Source organism: Glandiceps talaboti, chromosome 8, assembly GCF_964340395.1.
Source record: "Glandiceps talaboti chromosome 8, keGlaTala1.1, whole genome shotgun sequence".
NCBI classification, from domain to species: domain Eukaryota; kingdom Metazoa; phylum Hemichordata; class Enteropneusta; family Spengelidae; genus Glandiceps; species Glandiceps talaboti.
Genome location: NC_135556.1, coordinates 4,409,759 through 4,434,080, shown reverse-complemented (window position 1 = coordinate 4,434,080; position 24,322 = coordinate 4,409,759). Strand labels below are relative to the sequence as shown.

The window sequence follows — 24,322 nt, the reverse complement described above, 5'->3', positions numbered from 1 at the left end:
GTTCTATTTAATCCTTTTGGTTCTACTGATATGATAACAGTAATGTGAGAACCTGGAGTTAAAAAATGGCCCTTTAAATCCAAGCACATTCAAAGCAAAGGAACTTACAAACACTTCTGTTTATTTGCTCTCACCAAAATTGTCCTAAATGCTTTTGGGATTTCGCATTCCACAACAGAATTGTGTAGCAGACTTAACTTTAAGGAAGGGTTACTATCCAAAAGGTACAACACTCACAAAATACATTGTGTATAGTCAATTAACTGCTGCTTCCATCCTTCAAGGTGGGATAAATGTTTGCCCTATCTTTCAGGACAGTGAGTAGGAAAATTCTTCTGGTTTCCACAAGTATTTCATTAAGGTTTGTCATGAAAGTTACAGCACAAGGTAATAATTCAAGTTTTATCAGGGTTCTGAAAACTTGACAAAATCACAGAGGAAACAAAATTTCAAACATCTGTGACATGCCTGTCTACTAGGAATACTTACTAGCTCCAAATATCTGAGTTAGAATACTTTTATGATGTGTACAGTCTATGTTGTATGGTGTTTCTCCTGCTCGGTTTTGTCGATATAACAGTCGGCCATCTTTGGGATTTCTTAGGAGAAGCTCAGCAATTGATTTGTGTCTGCCTCTAATAGCTATGTGTAGAGGTGTGTCTCCTTTCTGTAAGTCACAAAGTGTACATCTCTGACTGAGTATTACATCAAGCAATCTGATTAAAATCTGATGGGGTGAATATGGCACCATTTCTTTATTTACCTCTCTTTCCTTGCAATTATAGAGTCATTTTCTTTTTGATTTTGTTGTTCTAGGAGTAATCACTGCCGTCTGATCACTCCCAGGAAAAACAAAATCAAAATCGATAACAAATGACACCAAACCATTGAAATAGAGGTAAAGATGTAAAGCAAAGTAAGAATGACTGGGTCTGAACTTTCAATGGACTGAAGTTATCATCAAGAATAAAACAAGAATTAATAACTCAACCAAGATGTCATTATCAAAAGTAATATCAAACATTTTGAAGCCTGGTAGAAATTTTGTTGAATGATAAATACAAACATCCTTGTTAATGTTCATTTCATCGCAATCTGTTATTTTGATTCGCTGTCTCACTAACCACTTGCAATGCTAGCAAATGGCAAACAATTAATTTAGCCACATCCACGATGGCAGTTATTAGCATGTTTGTTTTGAGATATCGATATAATATTCACTATATGTAAATTATGTCACTTTTGTGTTCATCTCATAGACAGACATTTACATATTCACTTCATTTGAATATAGTCAATTAGGCTGACATATGTAATCACTCCCCATTATGACCAATCAGTTTTAGTGCGGTTTTCAAACCAATCATTTTGAAATGTATGATTTTCAAACCGTATTAATCATTTGTCATTGTTAACATTACAGTTAGTGAAACAGCAAAGCAAATCACAGATCATTACGTAAATAGGCTATGTTTCACTCACTTTCATAAAATTAAATATCTACTTAGGTTAAATTCCTGAACAGTTCATGAACAATGAAGTGCGCCCTCTACGAAGGGTCAAATATTGCTTTTGTTTTTAGAGAGTTGCAACGTATCAGAGACTTTTGTTTTTATACTGTATTCTCTAATACTAACAGTAACTTAATAACATTACCTTATCTAAAGCTGATACTTTGGCTCCTTTATCAAGCAATAATCTAACCATCTTTGTGTTTCTGTTCCTAACAGCTTTAATCAGAGGTGTCTCATGGTCCTGCCAGGGGATGAAAATACAATTTATTACATAAGGATGAACAGTTCACTTTAAACACACACACACACACATCCTTATTACATTATATATCTAAACACAAACTGATAAGTGGTTTATTCAATCACTATTGAGTACAGGGTTCATTATGCAGCATAGTAAACAGGTCCTGTGGTATTCTACTTACTGGTACATACTGAAATAATCACTTGCAAATTGATTGAATTCATATGTGGCGTTGAGGCATAACATAAGACAATTCATTGATATCTCATTTAGTGCAATGAATATATTTGTAAATATGTTGATGAAACCTTCATGTCATCAAACGAAGGCATCTACATTGCCAGACTATTCTACTTGAAGATTTTCACCTGAATCATTGACCCATATTGTGTCTCTTCAACAAATACAATCAGTTTTTGAGCTGTGTATGCCAACAAAATTTTGAATACTAGCAATATTGACAATATGTAAAGACACTTTTTTGTTTCAAGTTTTTCATGAATTTTTAAAAATAAATTTACTTTATAATAACACTGAGGACAGGCAACTGATAGAAGTACCAAGAGTTCAATTATGAGGGTCTAGATTAACTTGTCCTCAAAGTTGAAACAGTAAATATTTCAAAAGACTATACAGATAATAAGACAGTGTACCCACCTTATTGTAAATTTCAGTGTCTGGACCACATTCTAATATAGCTGACGTCATGTCTAAATTGCCTTTCTCTACTGCCCAGTGAAGAGCTGTTTTTCTCTCCTACACAATGGCAAAGATAAAACAAAATATTTTTAACAAGCTTGTTTCCGTTTCCGTTAGGTTAACCACAAATTATACTTGAAGAATTCAATTAACAAAGTATGGAAAAAAACAGCACGGTATCTTATATACTGTAGACATTAGTTGTGATTTCCATGTTAATGTGAACTTGTCTTGATCCCAACACTACCTGTGATGGTCTTTAAAACCTTACTAATTATCGATTCATGAAATCATTGTGTGGCAGAAGCCATCAAGGTCAAACAGTAATGGCTATTGCTTATTTTGGATTAGGATTCAAATCTATCAATGTAGCTGAAATCTACTCTGTAAGTTATGAACTCTCTTAGTTCAGAACTAATACAAAACATCTTGAACTTTTTTTTACATAATTAATATATGTAAATATTTCTACTTAAGCTTTTCTATCCGACTTGTTAACATAACATCACTCATTCAAGGTGTATAACCCAGGTACACCTGATACTGGATACTGTCTGACAGTCACTGTAATACTATTCTGATGTACCGGGGGTATGTATGAATCAGTGCTCTAATATAGGTATGTCTGACAGTCACTGTAATACTATTCTGATGTACCGGGGGTATGTATGAATCAGTGCTCTAATATAGGTATGTCTGACAGTCACTGTCATACTATTCTGATGTACCGGGGGTATGTATGCATCAGTGCTCTAATATAGGTATGTCTGACAGTCACTGTCATACTATATTCACAAAGACAGCAATGACAAACTCACCGCTCCAATTACATCAACATCAGCATACTTATTAATGAGTAGTCTAACTACATCTGTATGTCCACCTTTAACTGCACTGATCAAGATGGAGTCATCATTCTGCAAAATAAAACATATGACACATTTTCCCATATTGATTTTTATGTCAATAACACTTTTTATTTTACATTGTCAGTTATACATGTAGGCCACCCTTTCAATTTACATTATTCTGAAATATGTTTCCACAATACTGACATCCATGGGAATAAATACCAGTTGTTTGCCTCTATAGGCCTGTATTCTATTGATTTGCTTTGTTCTGATTTCAGAAAATATTTCTGCTTTCATAATCCATTTCATCTGACTTGACATATGTGCACACACACACACACACACACACACACAAATACCTACACATATGCATACACCCACCCACCAATCCACACACGCGCACACGCACACACACACACACACACACACACACACACACACACACACACACACACACACACACACACATACACACCTATAAATCTATATTCACTCTCTACAACAGAGAGCAACTCCATTTCTGTTTAACTGCAGTAAAACATGTATACAGAAAACCGAAGTGATAGACTTACCCTATCTTGTAAGTTGACATAAGCTCCACTATGTAATAGTGCATTAACTATAGCTACATGTCCTTCCTTAGCTGCAATGCTCAATGCTGTATGACCATCCTAGTAAACAAAAATAGCAGTACACCAAATTGTCAAAATAAATAGCAGTACATCAAATTGTCAAAATAAATAGCAGTACATCAAATTGTCAAAATAAATAGCAGTACACCAAATTGTCAAAATAAATAGCAGTACATCAAATTGTCAAAATAAATAGCAGTACATCAAATTGTCAAAATAAATAGCAGTACATCAAATTGTCAAAATAAATAGCAGTACATCAAATTGTCAAAATAAATAGCAGTACATCAAATTGTCAAAATAAATACCAGTACATCAAATTGTCAAAATAAATAGCAGTACATCAAATTGTCAAAATAAATAGCAGTACATCAAATTGTCAAAATAAATAGCAGTACATCAAATTGTCAAAATAAATACCAGTACATCAAATTGTCAAAATAAATAGCAGTACATCAAATTGTCAAAATAAATAGCAGTACATCAAATTGTCAAAATAAATACCAGTACATCAAATTGTCAAAATAAATACCAGTACACCAAATTGTCAAAATAAATACCAGTACATCAAATTGTCAAAATAAATACCAGTACATCAAATTGTCAAAATAAATACCAGTACATCAAATCGTCAAAATAAATACCAGTACATCAAATTGTCAAAATAAATACCAGTACATCAAATTGTCAAAATAAATACCAGTACACCAAATTGTCAAAATAAATACCAGTACATCAAATTGTCAAAATAAATACCAGTACATCAAATTGTCAAAATAAATACCAGTACACCAAATTGTCAAAATAAATACCAGTACACCAAATTGTCAAAATAAATACCAGTACACCAAATTGTCAAAATAAAGATGAATCAAAGATGGGATAACAAATATCATCTGTACTTTAAAAGCAATGATATTTTTTAATATCAAATATTCACTCCCTTTTAGCAAATAACATGGCATAAGTATCTGTAAGTAAGCAATTCTGGAAGTATTTGTGTAGTATCATGAGGACTGTCCAAGGAGTTATTTATATTAATTTAATATGTTATCAGTGAAAAGTGAATTCGACTGTTAGTAAAATATACCAAAGTAGCATAAATGTTGACCCAAACTTTAAAGACTTACCATATCAACAGCATTACTGTTAGGATGTCGTTCTAAGATTTCCTCAACACAGTTTAAGTATCCTCCTTTAGTTGCAGCTATCAGGGGTGTCCATGATCTCTGTAAAATATTAAGTTTATCTACTTGTAAAGATGAGAACATTTGCAGCCTTTGACTGTAAGTAATTGGTGGTAGTTTAGTGATGCTGAGTTTATCAGAACAGTATTTCTTTACACTTAGAAGAAGAAAAAAAGTTATTTCAACATTAAACAACCTCTTCAAAATAGAGTTTTAAAAAGTGGCAAATCTGACTTACAAGTGGCTTCCTGTACACTGGGGCACGGCATAATGGGAAATAGAACAGAGTTCCGCACTGCTTGAATCTGTGCCCAAGGTCTTGAAGGACAAACTGCCTACATTAACAGTCACACTAGTTTCAAATCCCTATCAGTGGTCACCATTAGTCAGACAGATTTGACATTACAGACACTCTTTGATTTGCTCTCCACATGACAATCATTCAAGAGAATCCCAATTACATTTTGTACATCTGTTAGTATTTGTGAGACTACACTGTCAACAGTCGTCTTGATTTTTTTTGTAATTTATCTTTAATACTAATGTTGCCACTGAAATTAATAGAATTAAACATAACATGGTGTGTGTTGGACATTCCATGAAGTCAAGACGCCTGTTCTAATCCACCGGACTTTCACTGATATGAATATTCATGAGATTCATTTATGGAACGTTTAACTCAGATGCCTGGTTAACCACTAGAGGGTATTTGAGGAGATAGTACAGATGCTAGATTATATTTTATGTGTTTGAATCCTCAGTGAGTAGCGCGTTCTGTATGTGCATTGTATATGCTGACTATTAGATTGTATATCATAGGTTACATATTTGCACACAATTAGTATTTAAATAAAAGATATTTCAGAAGTTTTTGTTAGGAATACGACAAAATATAATGTGTGTCTGAATAACACAATAGTCAAGTATATGAAATCAAATAAATAAACACAACATTTCTAGTAATTGAATTCCTCAAAACTTTATCCTTCCTTCCAGTCCATAATACCATTAAAAGAATGTATTTTTATGAAGTGAATTGGCAGTTCAAGATTAAGCACAGTTTAGAAAATGTGGTAAGAAAATTGTATGCACAAAAAGTTAAAATACAGCCTAAAGCTTATGCTTTTGCAAGTTGAAGAACAAAATGTAGATAAAAATACTTGACTACTTATAGTAAGCTAGTCTATGTGTACAGAACTGAGATTGACTTACCATGCCAGCAATGTCTACATTAGCATATGCATCAAGTAATATTTGGACGCAACGAAGGTGGCCTTTTCTGGCTGCCCAAACTAAACATGTTGTACCATGCTGTAAAATAAAATCATATTTACTATGCCATGATTATGGAATATACATATCAATACATAGGATGTATCATTTCTAGTTCTCAGTGAAATTCCCACAGTGTATTTTTTATTTTATTTGATAAATTATGTCACAAAACTGATTGTGTCTAGTACTCAATAACAAGACTAGGCCTAATATCAAGTTTTCACAGCTGAAACACTGTCTATCAAATTTATATAAATAAATTTAGTTTTTGTTAAAATCTGTCATTTTTCTACATATCTGAATCATCTAGAGTAAAAGGTTAAACTCAAGTAACTGATATCAAAATGTTGGATCTCATTGTTACGACATAAATATGTGACTTATGATTCCTTCTCTACATTATTTTGTTTTCTACATGTTCACCCCTTCCCCTATGTTATCTGTATGCCCCCCTCCCAACCCACCTTATCCCTCACACCAAACCTACCTTATCGGCAGAGTCAACCTTGGCTCCTTTCTCAAGCAGTAGTTCTACTATTTCCCAGTGACCACGGCCAGCAGCCCATACAATTGGCATCATTCCATGCTGCAATGACAATGTTCTGTCAATTCACACTATACTGTACACAACCTTTAGAGTTGACAGGCAGTTAATAAACTTCTAAATATACTGCAGCCTTGTTCTCCTTTTCACAATTCCATATTTTTATACTGTGCTTCAATTCAATAACATTCAGTCAAGAGATTAAACTTCACATAATCAGTGTCAATAAACTTTAGTATTAAAGTCACAACATCTACGTTTCAGTCAATAAGAAACAGCCTGGGTAAACAGCGCCACCAACCTGTGCTTGGACATTAGGATTGGCATCATTGTCAAGTAGATATCTTGCTGTATTTGTGTGTCCTTTGTAACTAGCCCACATCAAGGCTGTCCATTCACCCTATGAGATAATGGAATGGGCAGAATAATTAGTTTCAATATTAACATGCTTTGTTGTGACATAGACTGCGTTGTCATGACGCAGAATGACCAGAGTATATAATTCCATTTGTTTTTGTTCTAAATGGCTTGTGCATGGTCATCGTTGCAAACCACGGCCCGTTTTACGGCAACGTTCTTAACAGGCCTCCTAAAATGTAGTGGTAGAAATAATAACTCTGGCTTGCGAGAATGGTGCATGGTATAAACTCTGTTTGTACTTCCTTTTTATTTGATTTGAATTCACAGATTTCCATACTCTTGCCATGTGCAATGCAAGTACATTGTTGTATCAATTGTTTTTTGGTGATAGATTGTAAAAGTTCGTTTGCACTTTCTCTTGTCACTAAAATTTCTGCACCATGCATCAAAGGTATTCATTAAGTTTGTTTTATACCATCTTCAGTTTGCTAACAAGTAAACAGTAAATTGATATTAGATAATTTGTGAACTGTAAAATTATCGAGTATCCTACTATAGAGTGGTGTGATAGCTACATTCCAGAGTTGATGTGAGTGATCATGAGTTACATATCAATTTACAGTACAGTTTCCTAGTGTAGTATGTGACCTGTATTTCATTCATTCATTCATTCATAGCATACCATAGTATGTTAATTTCATGGTATGATCTCATACTTATCAATGTAAGTCTAGGTTACTGAAGGTCATAGGGGTCAGAGCCCTTTTGCAGGATAACATTTGGGGTCAAAGCCCTTTCGCAGAGTACTATTTGGGGTGAAAGCTCTTTTGCAGAATAATGTTTGGGGTCAAAGTCCTTTTGCAGAGTAATGTTTGGGTCAAAGCCCTTTTGCAGAGTAATGTTTGGGGTCAAAGTCCTTTTGCAGAGTAATGTTTGGGTCAAAGCCCTTTTGAAGAGTAATGTTTGGGGTCAAAGCTATTTTGCAGACTGGTGTCTGTAAGGTATTCAACATAGACTACCACTACAATGTACAAGTAGTCTTCTCTGGTATTATTTCACTCTGGTTGCAGTCATCTTTTCTGTACAGTTTTCCTGTAAACTTTTCCTTTCGTTTTGTTTAGGTGAAAGCTTATTTTCATTGAAGGTAATGAAATTGTTAATGTCAGTTTACAATTTACATTTGGATCAAAGTCAATTTTTATCCCTGCTGACTACTTTAGACACAAAATTGGATTAAATTTATAAATGTGTAATTTTTCCCTCTTTGTTGTTGTGCCTTGAGCTCTGCTTACAGAGACAACTAGGTGCATTATCAAATCTTTCTGTACTATTACTATTTCCACTTGAAGGTTCTCGTTTTTTGGGAAATGTTCACACCAACGTTCAGTGCAGGTGGTAGCCGTGACAACTACATGTACAAAATTCAATGCAGAGATTTTTGTAGTGAATCTGACACGGACATTATTTTGGTATCAAATTCTTCCACAGAGGAACGCAACATCCAAAACTGTCAGTTTATTGGTCAATTTTGCTGTTATATGGCCTAATGCAGAACAACCCTGAATTTTAGAAACATTTTAGAATGTTGGCAATGGTGAATTTGACTGTTAAATCATAATGTATTTAATATTCATATCTATAAAATATTCAGGTTTGTATATGTGTGTGTGTGTGTGTGTGTGTGTGTGTGTGTGTGTGTGTGTGTGTGTGTGTGTGTGTGTATGTGTATGTGTGTGTGTGTGTGTGTGTGTGTGTGTGTGTGTACTGTTACATGTTGTAAAAAGATCTCAAAAAATCTGACGACATATTTTAGGTTATATCTTACTATATCCTTGTGTTCAATATCTGCACCACTGTCCAGTAGTTTTTTGACTATGTTGAGTTGACCCTGTCTAGCAGCACACAGAAGAGCAGTCCAATTGTCCTGTGATGGAGATGGGAGGAGGAGAGAAAGAACATGCATACAAGAACATTACTATCATGTTATACAAAACATTTGGAAAGCACTTTCTGTAGTTTAAACGGTGTGTTATTTTTTAAGTAGTAATAATAACAGTAAAGTGAATTTATCATGCGCCTGTTTTTTGAAGAGGTCAAGGCACAGATGGATTATTGTTTTACCAACCAAAGTACAATATTGTATACAGTTGGTCAACAGATCAACTAATTACAAGGAAATGTTTCACTTCCCTTACAATTTCCAAAAATATTTTTTAGTTTCTCAGTTTCTAGCTGTAGCAACTATCATTGAAACATTTTATGGTCATCTCATTTTTTTCATGTGTCATGATAGCGGTGGGCTCAATATATAAATTTGTGCACTTTACACTTTCTTACATACACTTGTATCACTTCATGAAAAAGCAACTTTTGAAATATTGGATCCAAGCAATATTTTCCTCTGGGTGTTCATCACAACATACTATTACACCATCATTTGTACTCAGTGACTCAACTTCAAGATAGACATACATTTTATATGTCAGATTAGGATTAAACATGGAGTGAGAAAATTAGTTGTCTGTGATGATGAAGAGCCTTCATTTATAATGTTGATGGCATAGGAGGGGTGAAGGGCCTTATAGTTTTCATTCAGTCCTGTCTGAGTTCATCGCTAGGGTGACTATACATCATAGTTAGACAACCTGTACATGTCAACTTCCCTGTGTTTTCAAAGGTCCATGGTTCCATCCCAAGTTTAATTCAAATAAAATATTAATCCATAAGTTTTACAGTTAAGAATGCAGTCAATACATGTTTTGCTATGAAATAATGTCATTGTATCAATGCACAGACCGTTCAATGACTTGCAAGTTTTGTTATCCTATCTGATGAGAGGAATACTGATTCTTACCTCATCTGTAGCATTAATGTCAGCTCCACGTAGTATCAATTCTGAGGCTATTGAGGTCTCTCCTCTGTCTGCTGCAAACATCAAGGCTGTTTGCCCATTCTGTCAAGTCAAGGAAATAAATAGTGTTGATTTATATACATGTACATCCAAATGACCAAAACCCAACTGGTAATTCCAAATGAAAGTTCATCTACATTTACATGTACATTTTGTATGCTGGTAAAACTATAGTATATACGACTGTGTTTGGAATACTAGTTTACTTGTGTACACAACTGGTAAGCATATGAGTAATAGCAATGAGTGATATTCAATACCAAATGAACAAGTTAAACAACTGATATATACATGTGTATGACTTACATGTACATGTACATGTGTATACCTGTGACACAATGTGCTAACCCATGACCTGTGACACAAATATGATAACCTCTGATCCATGATATAAATCATTGAGATATTAACCAATGCCCTATTACACAATGTGATAACCTCTAACCCTCGACATGTGATAACTCCTGACCTATGACACAATGTGATATCCTCTGATCCATGACATACACATGTAAATCATTGTGATAACCTCTGATCTAAGGCACAATATAAATGTAATAACCTTTGACATATGACACAATGTGATAATATCTAACCCTTGACAAAATGATAACCTCTGACCTTTGACACAAAGTGATAACTTCCCACCCATGTCCTGTGCATGATAACCACAAGGTGTTTTGTACAGTATTAAGAATGACACAAAGTGTGCCCCCCAAAAAAAACTAAGATGAAAAGACCACAGTAAATATTGATGTGTTATTGACTTACCTCATCCCTTTCATCCACCGTAGCATGTCTCTCTAAGAGGTGGACTACAGCAGAAATGTCACCACTTGCAATAAATCCAAACAAACTTTGTGCTAACAGAGACATACTTGCTGTAAGTGAAAAAAAAGACAGGAAAATGAAATTAATACAAAGAGACATATGATCCATAGAAATATACTACATAACAGGATTAAGTTTATGGTTTAAAATGTAAGTAACAGTAAACACCCCTAACAATATTGATGAGACAACCATGAAAATTTTGACATTCACTTCCAAATGTTGCTTTTTAGGTACAATGGTATGTAAAACTGTTCATTTCTAAAGTATTTAACTGTGTCCATGAATGTTCATTCTCATGGTGTATGAATCAGAATCAGAATCAGAATTACTTTATTCATCCCACGATCCTTGGAAATGTATACACCAAGTACATATACAGCACTACATGTACAAGTAGTAAGTATATGTAAAGTTGCAATGTGATACACCATAACAGTGTCACAGATGTTAAATATTTTGCAATACTTCTTACTTCTGTCATGGCAACTATTTTGTATTTATTACGTTTTCCATTTGCTATTAATAGAGATGTCAATTCCTTGTGATGAAATAAATACAGCTTGAAATTGCAAGATGCATGTAAATGTGAATTTATACCAAGTACAAGCAGTGTGGGTACAAAATGAAAATCTTTACAAAAAGTACATGAAATGTGAAATTGTAAACAAGACAAAACTGAAGAGATTTGATTTAGTATGAAAATCAAATTTGTCACCCTGTAGAAATATTGGCGACAGGCTTATTTTTTAAAGTCATACTGGATCTTGAATGACTACAGGATCTCGGACGACTACTACAAAGTTTTCTATGACTCTCAGTCTCATTTTTCAAAATTCAAATGGATAAAATCATAGATTTTATGTCAAAGGTCATATGCTATATCACTTTGTCCTCTATCCATTGATTTTTTTACTTACTATGAGAAGTATAACAGTTAAAACCTTCAAGTTATGATATGTTGTTGCATACAAACACAAACACTAGATTCTTACAATTACATTTGCCTGCCAGGTAGAACAATGACACATTGTTAGTATATCACAACAGTATGGTCTGGTTTTAGGAAGTTGAATAGTAGTGTTCCCCATAAGTTCAAAGGGACATGTTTTCCTATGTACTGTACCTTGTATGTACAGTCAACCTAGTTGTTTGCATTGACCATGATGAGGATGACATCATCACAGTCTGATTTTTTACTTGAACTTAAAGTGTTGAATGCATTGTATTTACTACTGTAAACAAACCTTCAAGACACCTATTCTCAGAACCACCATAACAATAGCGGATTACATAACACTTTCCATTGTGTCATCAGCAATGACTTGTCATTGATTGAGTTGTACACAACACACTGGTTCTATTGTGTTCTTTTATCACAGATATAGAAGTCTATGATTTTGATCCAGTGAGAGAGATGAGAGAGATAGATTAGAGAGATTGAGATTGAGAGATCGATCGATCGATCGATCGACAATGTAAAACAGTCAATTGTTTTCTACACCTCTTTCAGTACAGAGCCTAGCAGCATGAACTAGTCTATATACAAAAATACTCTTGGAGACTTGTCATCTGTTTTCACCCTGAACCATTTGGTAACAAGGACACAAGCAGTCTAAGAATCCTCCTTGCAGAATGAAAATTATATTCTAAATCAAAGTCAACATGATATACATATGTATACATGTAACACGTTACACGTAACAATAGTTGGCAGGCACTACTGTACATTTGTATCTCAGGTATCTTCATCTCCAGTCAGCATTGTCTCTTTCACCTTAGCTTTAGATACATAATAATTAACATACATGTAATAGAACCTTCCCTTGGTTGATCCTGATGTTTTAATTCCTTTGTGATATGAGGACACGGTCAAGATCAACCTACATCTACATGTGACACATGTAGCATTTAGAATCTAAGCTAGTTTTACTGCCATAACTACAATTTAGTACATACATGTATGTTAAACATAACAGAGTTCATACGTCCTATAAAAGTTGTTGATTTCGCTTAAAGATGTAGTGAATAATTTGCATAATTAATTGTTTTCGGTAATTAGGTTACATACTTCAATTTCAATATAATTTACTGCATACATTAAACATAACAAAGTCCATACACCCTATCAAGTTTGTTTATATACCTTACAGTGTTAATGAATAATTTGCATGATTAATGATTTTCAGTAATTAGGATATATCTTAAGAATGCATACTTGAATTTCAATACCATTCAGTACTTACATTAACCAAAACAAAGCTGATACGTCCTATAAAATTTGTTGATATACAATGTAGTTTACAGTTTTAATGAAAAATCTGCATAATTAATGATTTTAGGTAACTAGGCTACATGTGTGTACATGTTTATCTTAAAAATGCAAGCTTCAAATTTCATATAATATGGTACATATATGAACCATAATAATATGTACCTGTGCTAAGAAGTTGTTAATACAACTTTTACCTTTAATGGGTAATTTGAATATTAAACAAACGATATTCAGTAATTATGCAGTATCATGCACTCTTCAAATTTCGTATAATTTGGCATAAACATTAACCTAAGAAAGCACACTTGTCCAAAAAAAGCCCAATGCCATATTTCTTAAAGTTTTAATGAGCAATTTGCATAATTAGTGATTCCCTTGCAGGAAGCATTCAGTTTAAATCTGGTTATTATATATTTTTTTCTGTGTGAGTGTCTAGTTCAGGTTTTCCATTGTTTTCCAACTGATCTCTGTGTTGTTTATTTCTTCCTATGTACAGCTATTACAGATTGGAAAAACAGTTTTATTTTGAGTTGATGTCAGTTTCTGCATCCACTATTTCTCGTGAGACTTCACAATATACATAAAAAAAAATATGTAGGGTCGACAATGAAAAGCTAGGTGGTGTCGGGTAACGGGATCCAAACAATTATTTTTTTAGGCCTAATATGGATTTTAAGCTAAAGATCTCGTTAAACTTTACAAACACAATTTACAAAGCCCAACTCCTAAACACAGTAGATAGTTAAAATACAATTGTGTGTATTGACTATATATAGTTTGCATGACTTGTACTATACTATTGTTGATGCAAAAACAAACCAACTAGTCACAACAAACTGTACAAGTTACACTGTACATTCCATAACTTTTTTTTTTGTATCACTGTATCACTGGCTATATTTTAATCCCGGGTCATTGCATTAATTTTAAAGTTATTGTAATGCAGAGTACATGAGATCATTCTTTTGTTCTGTACCAAGTTTTTCCGATAGAATTCACAAACAACTATTTCCACACCAGTTGTCCACACCTACATTTTAATCTGAAGTGAGACTTTTAGTGAAACCATAGACCCTCACACTATGGTGAAACTGATTCATTTTCAAAATTGATCACTACAAAGCAGATATTGTATTACAAATTTAAATGGACTTGTGAAACAATGGAATAATTAACAAAAGTCTGTAATCTCTTTTGTTACAAACTACATACCTGTACTTGCTGGCTCCTGTTTCCTTTTACACTGCTGGTAATACTAATACACTCTTTTCTACAGATATATTTATCAATTTAAAGCAAATAAATGTTCTGCATTGATTGCCTTACTTTGAGATGGTAGCAGTTTAAAAACACTAACAACTTTTCATTTTAACAAAAAGAGTAATATTTGATCCACTACCATTGTGGTCTCTGTCCAGAGACAGTTACAGTATCAAAGACAATGCCTGAAATGCTTGAATCTCTGTATGTGTGTATTACATTATAGAACATTACCAGAACATAATGAATGATTTGATCAGAATATCTTACCCGAGGAAGAACATGATCGGTTGCGCCTTATACTTGGCATCTTGACAAACGCAGTACACATTGTAAGAAAGCATACAGGGAAAGCTAGGGTACAATCTTGAAAGCTATCCAGTCCCAGACTGCTACTAACTAGGCATCAGCTGATATAGTCAACAAACCCTCACACAACAGGTACCCTTAATCCCTATACACCACACACACAGGTCAGCATAGTGAAAGTATATCCATGGAGATACATCCTGTATTATTAAACTGAACTAGGGATGCCACCAATATTGTCATTTTTATACAAAGTGAAATATGACAATTTTGAAATACCCCACGACTAATATTTCCAGATCAGCTGTTTCACAGAGATATGAAGAGCTGGGGATTCTTATGCAAATGTTTTGGGACATACCATTTTCTGCTAATATCTATTTGAAGGTTAGACCAGTTTCACAAATACTGAGCTCTCACTTGAGCCCATATTTACACCAATATTCTGTATTTGACTTTGCCTCACAACTTTATTCTTACAGCTATTAAGTAAAACCATAAGTCACACTAACTTCTCCACGGCTGGGAATGAAGGCGTCTATAATTTCTGAAGAAAACAAATAGTGGCCAAGTCCGGGATAGCCCTTTAGTAACAGTGAGGCTAATTATTGACCTTGCTTGTGGTTTTGTCAAGGGATCACATGTCATTCTGTGGTGTCCACCTGATAACTGGATGACAGGATAATGCCATGCATAATATATGTAAATTACTAGATATGCAATCTTGACCACTATACATATACAGTAACCATAGTATGCATAGCAAGGTCATTGTCCAGGCTTCCTATTCATGTATGTCTAGGCATTTTAAGTATAGTTTCAATGTTTTTTTTATCATAACAGTAAGTGATTTAAAAAAAACCGACTAATTCTCCTGGCAGTGGAAGACACAGTACATGTAGTAGGTCAGTATTACAAAGTTTTTGTTTTTTTAGCATATTAGTGAATAGATCTATAGTGTAGAGGACCTTCACATTGATTGAACTGAGTTGAATAGATTTGCAATGGATTGCTTTTATCTGATACTTGAGTAAATTACCAACACACACAATTCCCATGTAGGCCTACAATCTATTGATTTCAGCATAGTGGTCATCTTATGACACTTGTAACAACTTAGTGTCTACAAATATTTACATCCATGTAACAGGGATGTTTGATGTTATTGGGCACAGTAAAACATGCACAATCATGTCAAGCACCAATGCTTCGCCTTGTAAGTAATAATTTAAACTGATGTTTATGAATGGGCATTTACAACATGGCTCGAAAGTGTTACGTTTCAATAGGATAACTTCCTATCGATGAACATAAAACTTAAAAAGACTAAAATGAAATTATAATTTCAGTATCACAGCCCGAAGTGCAACATCAAAAGTTTGTATATGATGTAAACTACATGTATGATAAAACAGTACCATGTTGTAATGTAAAAACATGATTGTAAACACATTATGTAAAATACTACCAGAAACCCAGCACCATATCTCACAGAAGTAAATTTTTATCAACATCTCAGTAGTAAATACAAAAGCTGTTATAATTGAAGGAGTGAAAGTTTTCCGTTGAAATTTGGTTAAAAGTGTGTGAAAATGAAGTTCAGCAATCACATTAACATGCCAAACCCTCTCCCCCTAAATGAACGAAGTTCGCTTATTGAGCTAGTGTGAAATTGTGCGATTGTTCCTTAACTTCAGTATTATGTACATGTACATTAGGCCTAAAAAATAATTGTTTGGTTCCAGTTACCCAACCCCACCTACAGAGCTTTCATCCTCGATAGCGTCGTGAGTGATGTTCGGTCATGTGTTGTATTGTATCGGAAGAACAACCGAGGTCTAGCAGATAGACTAACATGTACCCTGCATTATACCATGTGTATCCCAGACACTGATTCATATCTTCCTTACTGTATGCAACAGGACAGTATGCATTGATTAAAGGCAACTGTACATGTAGTTACTACTCCTACATGTATAGTCTCAGTATACATGTAGATGCTATCCATTGGGTCTAAATCTAGAACATCTCCATATTCAGACCCAATGGATAACTTCTAGACTACTATTAAACATAGTACAAGGGTGACTTCTCAGCAAGTAACAGTGGACTGGTGAAGTATATTGTAATATTTGTAATACAAAGGTTAGAATTTTTCACGACAAATGGACTGTGGTCAGATAGACAATGATATAGATAAGAACTAAATAAAAAGACAAAAAATCTCTGGCTAAGCCTTGATATTGTTTAAACTTAGGACCAGAAACATATTATTTTCTTCAAAAGTACATGTATCATGTATTATTTTTTACTGAAAAATTAACAGTATTTACATTTGAAATACATCACTTCAACTTTTCCCGTATACATGTATATCAAAGTTGGTCTCCTGCATTTCAGTCTTTATTATGAATTTTTTGCCAAACTTTTATTCACAGTACAAGCCACTGACTCCTAAAGTCCTACATTGTATTAATAATGTACATTGTATGACTGATTGTTTGGTATGTTGTGGTTCTACATTATATGAAAAGGTTATGAAAGTTTATTTTTCAACAGCTGCTGTTTCTACATAATTTGCTATAAAGAGAAGTTGACATTGTACAGACTTAGCCTGGAGAAGTGCTCAGCTAGCTGTTAGTAAATTGTAAATCATCATGGCATATTTATTGTTGAATCAGTATACATGTAGTACTCTGTCTAACACTAACTAAGTATCAATGTTGCCAAAGTATTGAATAGAAATTTTGTTCAGGTACATGTACATCATTTTTGAGATCTTTTCAATTATTGTTCATGTGGTTATTTCATTAGTTGAGAGAAGTACATGTTTGTCAAACCATGGATGTATCAGTGATACAGCCATGGTCAAACATACTGCAGAAAGCTGAAAATATCAACTAGCAATTATAGTGAAAAATAAATGCCAAGATAAGATCGTAATTTACTCTATTTACTTGAAATAGTTGCAAACCACAGTACTAAAACTATAGGACCCTGAATTCGTATGAGCATGGTATGAGGCAGAATTCTACTACAGCCTACGGTACAGGTCTAGTTCTCAACAGACTAAAAACTTGTATTCAATTTCAAAATAATGAATACAATATTTACAAAATGTAGTCTAGGGGAGCAGTTACTTTATCTGAGATTGTAATTCAGTTTGTGTTGTTGTTGTTGTTGTCATGGAGAGTAGAAGCGGAGAAAATTTTATATTGCTATGAAGCAATCTATATCCAGTCTGCTGTTCAACTTCATTTAATCATTCGTTTAGATTCACCACAGACAGTATTTACTGAGTCCACACTCTACTCATAGCATACCACTGAGGTTCAAATGGCCTGAGGGTGATGTCAATCAAACCAGTTTTCCGTACTTTGATACAATATTTGTGGTCTTATCATTTCCTAGGATTTCTCATTTATCACACATCAGATCGTTGTGCTCGTCAAGATCTCCAAAGCTACAGAAATACATGAATAAACGATGGAAATCAACAATGGAAACGAATGAAGGACAACATTACATTACCTATCGATTCTACTCCCGTTGCCTTGCCGTTGTATTACTTGTAATCAATTTAACTGGTTCACGATAAGTGCGGTGTCTTTCGTAGACGTACGGTCAGAAATATTCGAACACATGTAAACAACAACTCACGTCGATAGTACTGTAAACAGACCTTCAGAAAGACAAGCGTAGAGGTTTATGATTGAAATCCAAATAACAATCAAATGACCATCATGTGCAAATGGCGCTCCCGATGAGGTCAGTCATTGGCCTTTGACCTCAAAAGAGGACTGCGTAGGTTGTTGAGAATATGTTACATTACGCAAAACAAGGCAGGTAAACATTTAATGTGCAAACAATAAGTAAGACAACGAATATGAGACCGAGAATGTAATAGTGTGTATATTTTATTTGTAGAAGGATTTTACGCCGATATTTTTACTATTCCAAAGTGTTCAAATTCCAATGGACGTGGTCTTTGCTCACAGGTCTTTGCATGCTCACGCTGCACCGCGGCACCGGCCGCAGTGTAGGAAAATGTGCGTCATCAGGGTTATTGTTATGTGGTTAGTTAAGGGGTTTCGTCATGGGATCGAAAAGGAGTAACAGTGTATGGAGTAGCATGAAATTATGCGAACTGTGCATCATGCGAAACAGTTATGCTTTTAATTTGACGTGTTCATAACTATCTTTACATTAATTATGTCTTCATACCCACCACACGTTTCAGGACCACAAAGCCAAGATGTTCAAGCCATCTCGATAGTACCGATCGCGATAACATCGGCGATGTGTCAGCAGCAACCGTACACCCAGGTTCGATGTCCGGAGCCGATGAAAACACTTGGCGGATTAACAAGCTTCACCCAGGGCAATGTTCCCGAACTACCAAAAGTGACCGTGGTGTGTAAGAAGGAAGAAAAACAATATCCAAGGAAGAAAGTCAAGAGATGTCATGTGCATAATTGTGAACAAACAACAGATAGATACAAATCGGACCCATGGATGTGTAAATATCACAAAAACAAAGCTTACAAAGAAGCTCACAAACGTAGAAAAGAACTCAAACAACAACAGGAAAAACAACAACAAAAAGCTATGGTTATTGGTGATATGAATTCAAATGCATCAAGAGATGTAAGTATGTGTTATCTTTAAACGTTGATGGTAAATGCTTTGTACAGTAACGTTACATACAGTGACCATATGGATGATTGGATCTAATTGTCAATAATACATGTAGATCCATGCAGTAACTTACATGTACACCAGGGTCTATGCTTACACATTTGAATCTTTGATGTGAAATTTATACAAAGCTGAAAGAGTAACTTGCCTTCAAATGCTGTTTGACATCAAAACACATCAAAGGGATGAAAAACACAGTGTTGTTAAATTGTGAATTGCTAAACGCAGAGAAATTTCACCCATAAAATAATTTGTTGACAATCGTTACAATCATTTACAACCATTCTTGCCAATAATTATATTATTTGTACAATAAATTTATGTTCACCTTTGATGTAATAACATTGGTCCTGTGTAAAGGGTCATTTCAATATTTACTTATCAAATAGAATATCTAAAAATTACTTTCAAGTTTGTGTATTAAAACTTTGCATTAGCAGATGCCATTCTTTCAGACACTTTGAAAGTGTATGGAATTATTAGATGATTATTCTTACTTGTTGAGACTACAGTGTAGATGTTTTTGGTTGTTGTAAAATATGGGAGGGGGGTGGCAGGGGGGGGGGTAAAATCAAAAGAAATCAAAAGTGAACAGCTTTTGAATAAAAACCTGGTGCTGTCTTGTTTCTGTTGCTTTGATTTCAAGCAGACATCTACAAAAATGTACTATTAACCATTCATTAAACGAGGTAGCCTAGTTCTAATATGTTATCTTCACACGTTGTCTAGTCAAAGTCAACATTTTACTGTTTATCTGGCTAAACCCATTGCTGGGTGAAGGGTAAATGGTGAGTGTGAGTAGTAATCCATCACATCACAAATTGAGAGGCAGTAGTAATTGGTTTACTTCCTTCAGATGATTGTTCATTAAATATTCAATTAGTATAGCTGGACTAAACTAAAATCATGTGGAGATTGGATAACGTGATCACATTTATATGAACACTGTTGGGGGTAGCACAGATTTTTGTGCTAGTGTAACAACTTTGACTAGATGTAATGTGTGAAGATAATGTAGTGTAAATCATAACACGCTCGTATTGGAACTAGAATACAAATGAGGTAAATTTATGTATTTCTTCTTTTGTTCCTGACTGTTACAATTTCATCTTCCTTGTGTTTTCGTCTCTCTCAGAGCAGTGCCAGTGCCAGCAGTGCCAGTCCAATGGAGACAGAGTGTCAACATAAATGCAATAGAAGCAGTAGTAGTGATTTTATGAAATATCAACCACATATATCAATGCTGGAACAAGTGTTAAATGAAAAGAAACTGGTAGGTATATTTAAACATTAACAATTATCCATGGACATTATGATATGAAAAGAATACATCCAGGTAATACCAAACTGAGGTACATGTACAGTACAGATCCTATTGTGATGCGTGCACTCAGGTGATGTTTTATGTGAGCTGCACTGTACATTTGTACCAATTTCTTTAATTGCTAATATTGTATCAGTACACTTTCTTTTGTCACACATGTACATGCACATGTACCACAGAAATTTTAATTGTGTTCAGTTTAAACTAGTACATGTATTGCGCTTTTCTTCATAGAAGTTAAGATATCTTTGTGATTCGATATCATGTTGGTATCCAGACTAGTTTGAGTGAGGAAATATGTTTGATAAGAGCCACATAAGTAACATCAACAAATTGGATAAATACAACAAGTAAGACTGAAGTAAAGCACTTTCTCATTTATGTAGCATTCATATCAAGTGTAAAAGGAACTTTTTCAATTTGTTTATTTACAAGCCTAGCATGTGGCCTTTCTAATGCAATCAATTAGCAACTGAAACAGTATACTTTTACACTTGATATGGGTGTTATAAATGATTGTGGTTTATACTAAAAACACTTTACTTTGGTGTTATAGGTTGTAACATCGACAAATTTAGAAAAGTAACTTATGATACATGTATGTTCAATTATATACCACAATGGATGGATGGATACTTATGATATGTTCAATTATATACCACAATGGATGGATGGATATCTATACTATAAACTTGAATCAGCCATTCTAGACTGCAAACAGGAAATTGTGAATACAGCACCTTCACTCAGTTGGGGGTATCATCACCTCATAGTACCATTTCTTAAGAGCTTTGTCCCTTGGTAGTCTGTAGAAGTGTAAATCGGGGATGTTTTTTGTGCTTTTATGATTAACTGATAACGTACATTGTATACCATGTACATGTATACCCCCAAGGTACACAGACAGGAAGTGTCACCATGGCAAATTTTGGAAAGACCTACATTATTTGATTTTTGTGTTCATTGTTCATTGTTTACAGTATAGATCTGGTTGCACCAACCCATCACAGATTATTACTTACACTAATTAGCCAGAGGTTACTTATTTCAGTTGATATTACTTGACTGATGGTGGCTCCTATCATGCAGGATTGATTATTGAAAGTGAATGCAATTGTAATTTCCACTGTACACTATTCTACAACATACCAAAGATTATTTCCATAGGAAAGCTGACATCTCGGTGCATGATTAATTCATGTTATGTTTCTTGTGATGTTTTTAGGCTCTTATGAGGTCACCACAAGTGCTTGAATTCATACGACAGTATCAAAAGAAAAAAGAACCCAAGAGTGTTTCCAGAACAAGGACTTCTTTGGATGACCAAAACTAGTGTACACATGTCGTGTTCTTGAAATACAAGGAAACCAAGAGATCACATGTATGTATAGTACCAGTGGAGTTCCCAATATAATAGCAAGATAAAAACTATTGATTTAACTTTGTCAGATGAAGTCTATTGATGATACACGTACTTGAACTTTTATGCTGGTATAAAACATGAAATTAATTGGTAGTAATAGAGATAACAGGAATGGATGTTGTTTTTGTGAGTATGTCAAGTTTCATCATACAATTCATCAAACAAAACTCATAATTTCACAAAGAATAAAAAAGGCTGCCGAGGTGTCAAACTAGTCCAAACCATTTTGTACTCAATATTCATAGTTGCTGGATTCATACTGGAGACTTTTTAATGATTGATTTAATAGCCATGTGTTTTGTTAGTGAAGTACTTGATATGTAACCCAGTGACCAAGTACATGTATGACTGCTAAGTATTGTACATGTAGATGAACAGTGGAACAGAGTTTATGGGGTGACTGGTTCATCTGAGGAATTTTGTCTGCAAATTGTACTTGTATATATATAATAGAAGTATAGATAGACTATACATTGTATTAGCATTTACAAAGACTGAATATACATGTATATAAATATAGTATTAGCTGTATATTATGGAAGACAAGACTGAATTTTGAAAATGTAGTTTTTTCCTTATTTTGAAAATAAATTGACCCTAAGCAGTATTGTCAACATTGTCTTCCAGACAGAGTAAACTAAACCAATAGAATTGATGACAAAATGAAAGGGCTGGCATGGTATAAAATTAAATGTATTATTTGGTAATGAAGTTGAAGACATAATTATAATGTCACACATTCCATGGCGTACAGAAAGTTATTAATTCACAGAGGAATTTATGCAGGATATAACCAATAACATTTACCCTCTTGGTAGATCACATGTTTTACAAATGTTATAATTTACAATATCCCCAAGGAGCTCAACTTTGTAAAGTGCATTTAGCATTCATTCTGTCCTGGTTAACATCCACATCAGAACATACTAATCCCTTACAATTGAATACTGCCACCTAGAGGTCAGTTGTAACTATGGAATTTGTCATTCTGATGAGGATTGTTGGATCATGACAGATCAAAAGTTCAGTGAACTTTACATACTTAAACTGCTTGACATGTGCATTACAACCTTTGGAATTCATTTATTCAGCACTGTATGAAAAGGTTGTGTTTTCCGGTACTGTATACAGGCCAGTCACACAATGGAATTGCAACAAACCTGGAATTGCTGCAATTCCGCTGTGTGACCATCATGTATACGCAACCAGAAAACACAACCCTTTCATGCAGTGCATGATGATTAAAGAATAGACTGCCAATACACAGTAACTTAAGTTTTCATATAAAACACATTTATTTGATAACTTTCTTTTAAGTTTTACAGCATATGAGACACAAATAAAGTTTTTTTTTTGTAAAAAGCTCTGTAGTGATTTTCTCATTGTTTCCATTGTGTTAATACAGTTCAATAAGCTACATGTAACCTTTGATAAAAATTTATGTTTATACAACATATTATTTGTCAATTTTGTTTTGAATTTCAATTTCAGCCAAGGGAAATAAGGCTGACCTATATCCCATGTCATGAATTGTCAGGAGATCAGTTATAACACTGCCCTCACAGTCATGAATACATGTACTTCCACACTGAAGAATTGGAGAAATGATTGCTTATTTTGATATTTTCTTATTATTGATGACAGACACAAGGTGTACTTTGGAAAGTATGACACGACTAAAGAATAAATTAGGTATTTTATTTCTGTTCAAATGCAGATGTTCAAAGTAATTGGAGTTGGTAAACATAATTGTTGGGGTGAATTATTCTAACTTGAATATAACTATCCCTATCCGTAGATATCAGTTCAAGCATTGTACACAGACTTGAATCTAGTCATTGGCTTTTGAATATGATGATAATTTCTGACAACTAGGGAAATACAATTTTTTAAGATTCAAATCTAAAGATCACATACAGAAGTTACAGCAACAATAGCCCTTGTCAAAAGTAATCCATCAGACATTAACAGGCACTTGTAATTGG

At 34.1% G+C, this 24,322-nt stretch overlaps 2 protein-coding genes across 2 annotated transcripts in view; one reads left to right on the top strand and one right to left on the bottom strand.

Annotated features, from left to right (window-relative positions):
- The window catches only part of LOC144439038 (uncharacterized), a 122,894-nt gene extending 107,980 nt beyond the window's left edge, over positions 1 to 14,914 (bottom strand). The window contains exons 1-13 of the mRNA XM_078128282.1: positions 14,854 to 14,914; positions 10,989 to 11,098; positions 10,161 to 10,259; positions 9,132 to 9,230; positions 7,248 to 7,346; positions 6,890 to 6,988; positions 6,340 to 6,438; positions 5,071 to 5,169; positions 3,881 to 3,979; positions 3,276 to 3,374; positions 2,416 to 2,514; positions 1,657 to 1,755; positions 490 to 667 (exon numbers count right to left, since the gene is read on the bottom strand). Of these exons, the coding sequence (XP_077984408.1) occupies positions 490 to 667; positions 1,657 to 1,755; positions 2,416 to 2,514; positions 3,276 to 3,374; positions 3,881 to 3,979; positions 5,071 to 5,169; positions 6,340 to 6,438; positions 6,890 to 6,988; positions 7,248 to 7,346; positions 9,132 to 9,230; positions 10,161 to 10,259; positions 10,989 to 11,098; positions 14,854 to 14,914 (1,339 nt within the window). The remainder of the gene's footprint in view (positions 1 to 489; positions 668 to 1,656; positions 1,756 to 2,415; positions 2,515 to 3,275; positions 3,375 to 3,880; positions 3,980 to 5,070; positions 5,170 to 6,339; positions 6,439 to 6,889; positions 6,989 to 7,247; positions 7,347 to 9,131; positions 9,231 to 10,160; positions 10,260 to 10,988; positions 11,099 to 14,853) is intronic.
- A 4,081-nt stretch (positions 14,915 to 18,995) lies between these two features.
- On the top strand, positions 18,996 to 23,668 carry LOC144438783 (uncharacterized). The gene is made up of 3 exons (XM_078127951.1): positions 18,996 to 19,539; positions 20,726 to 20,863; positions 22,140 to 23,668. Exons 1-3 carry the CDS (start codon positions 19,105 to 19,107, stop codon positions 22,245 to 22,247), a joined length of 681 nt encoding a protein of 226 aa, XP_077984077.1. The 5' UTR covers positions 18,996 to 19,104; the 3' UTR covers positions 22,248 to 23,668.
- The last annotated feature ends 654 nt before the right edge of the window (positions 23,669 to 24,322 follow it).

Bases quoted from the DNA above. Each gene is read 5' to 3' on its own strand.
- LOC144438783 (XM_078127951.1), top strand. From the start codon at position 19,105: ATGTCTTCATACCCACCACACGTTTCAGGACCACAAAGCCAAGATGTT. The intron at 19,540-20,725 runs GTAAGTATGTGT...CGTCTCTCTCAG, and splicing joins ATTCAAATGCATCAAGAGAT to AGCAGTGCCAGTGCCAGCAG. The intron at 20,864-22,139 runs GTAGGTATATTT...TGATGTTTTTAG, and splicing joins TGTTAAATGAAAAGAAACTG to GCTCTTATGAGGTCACCACA.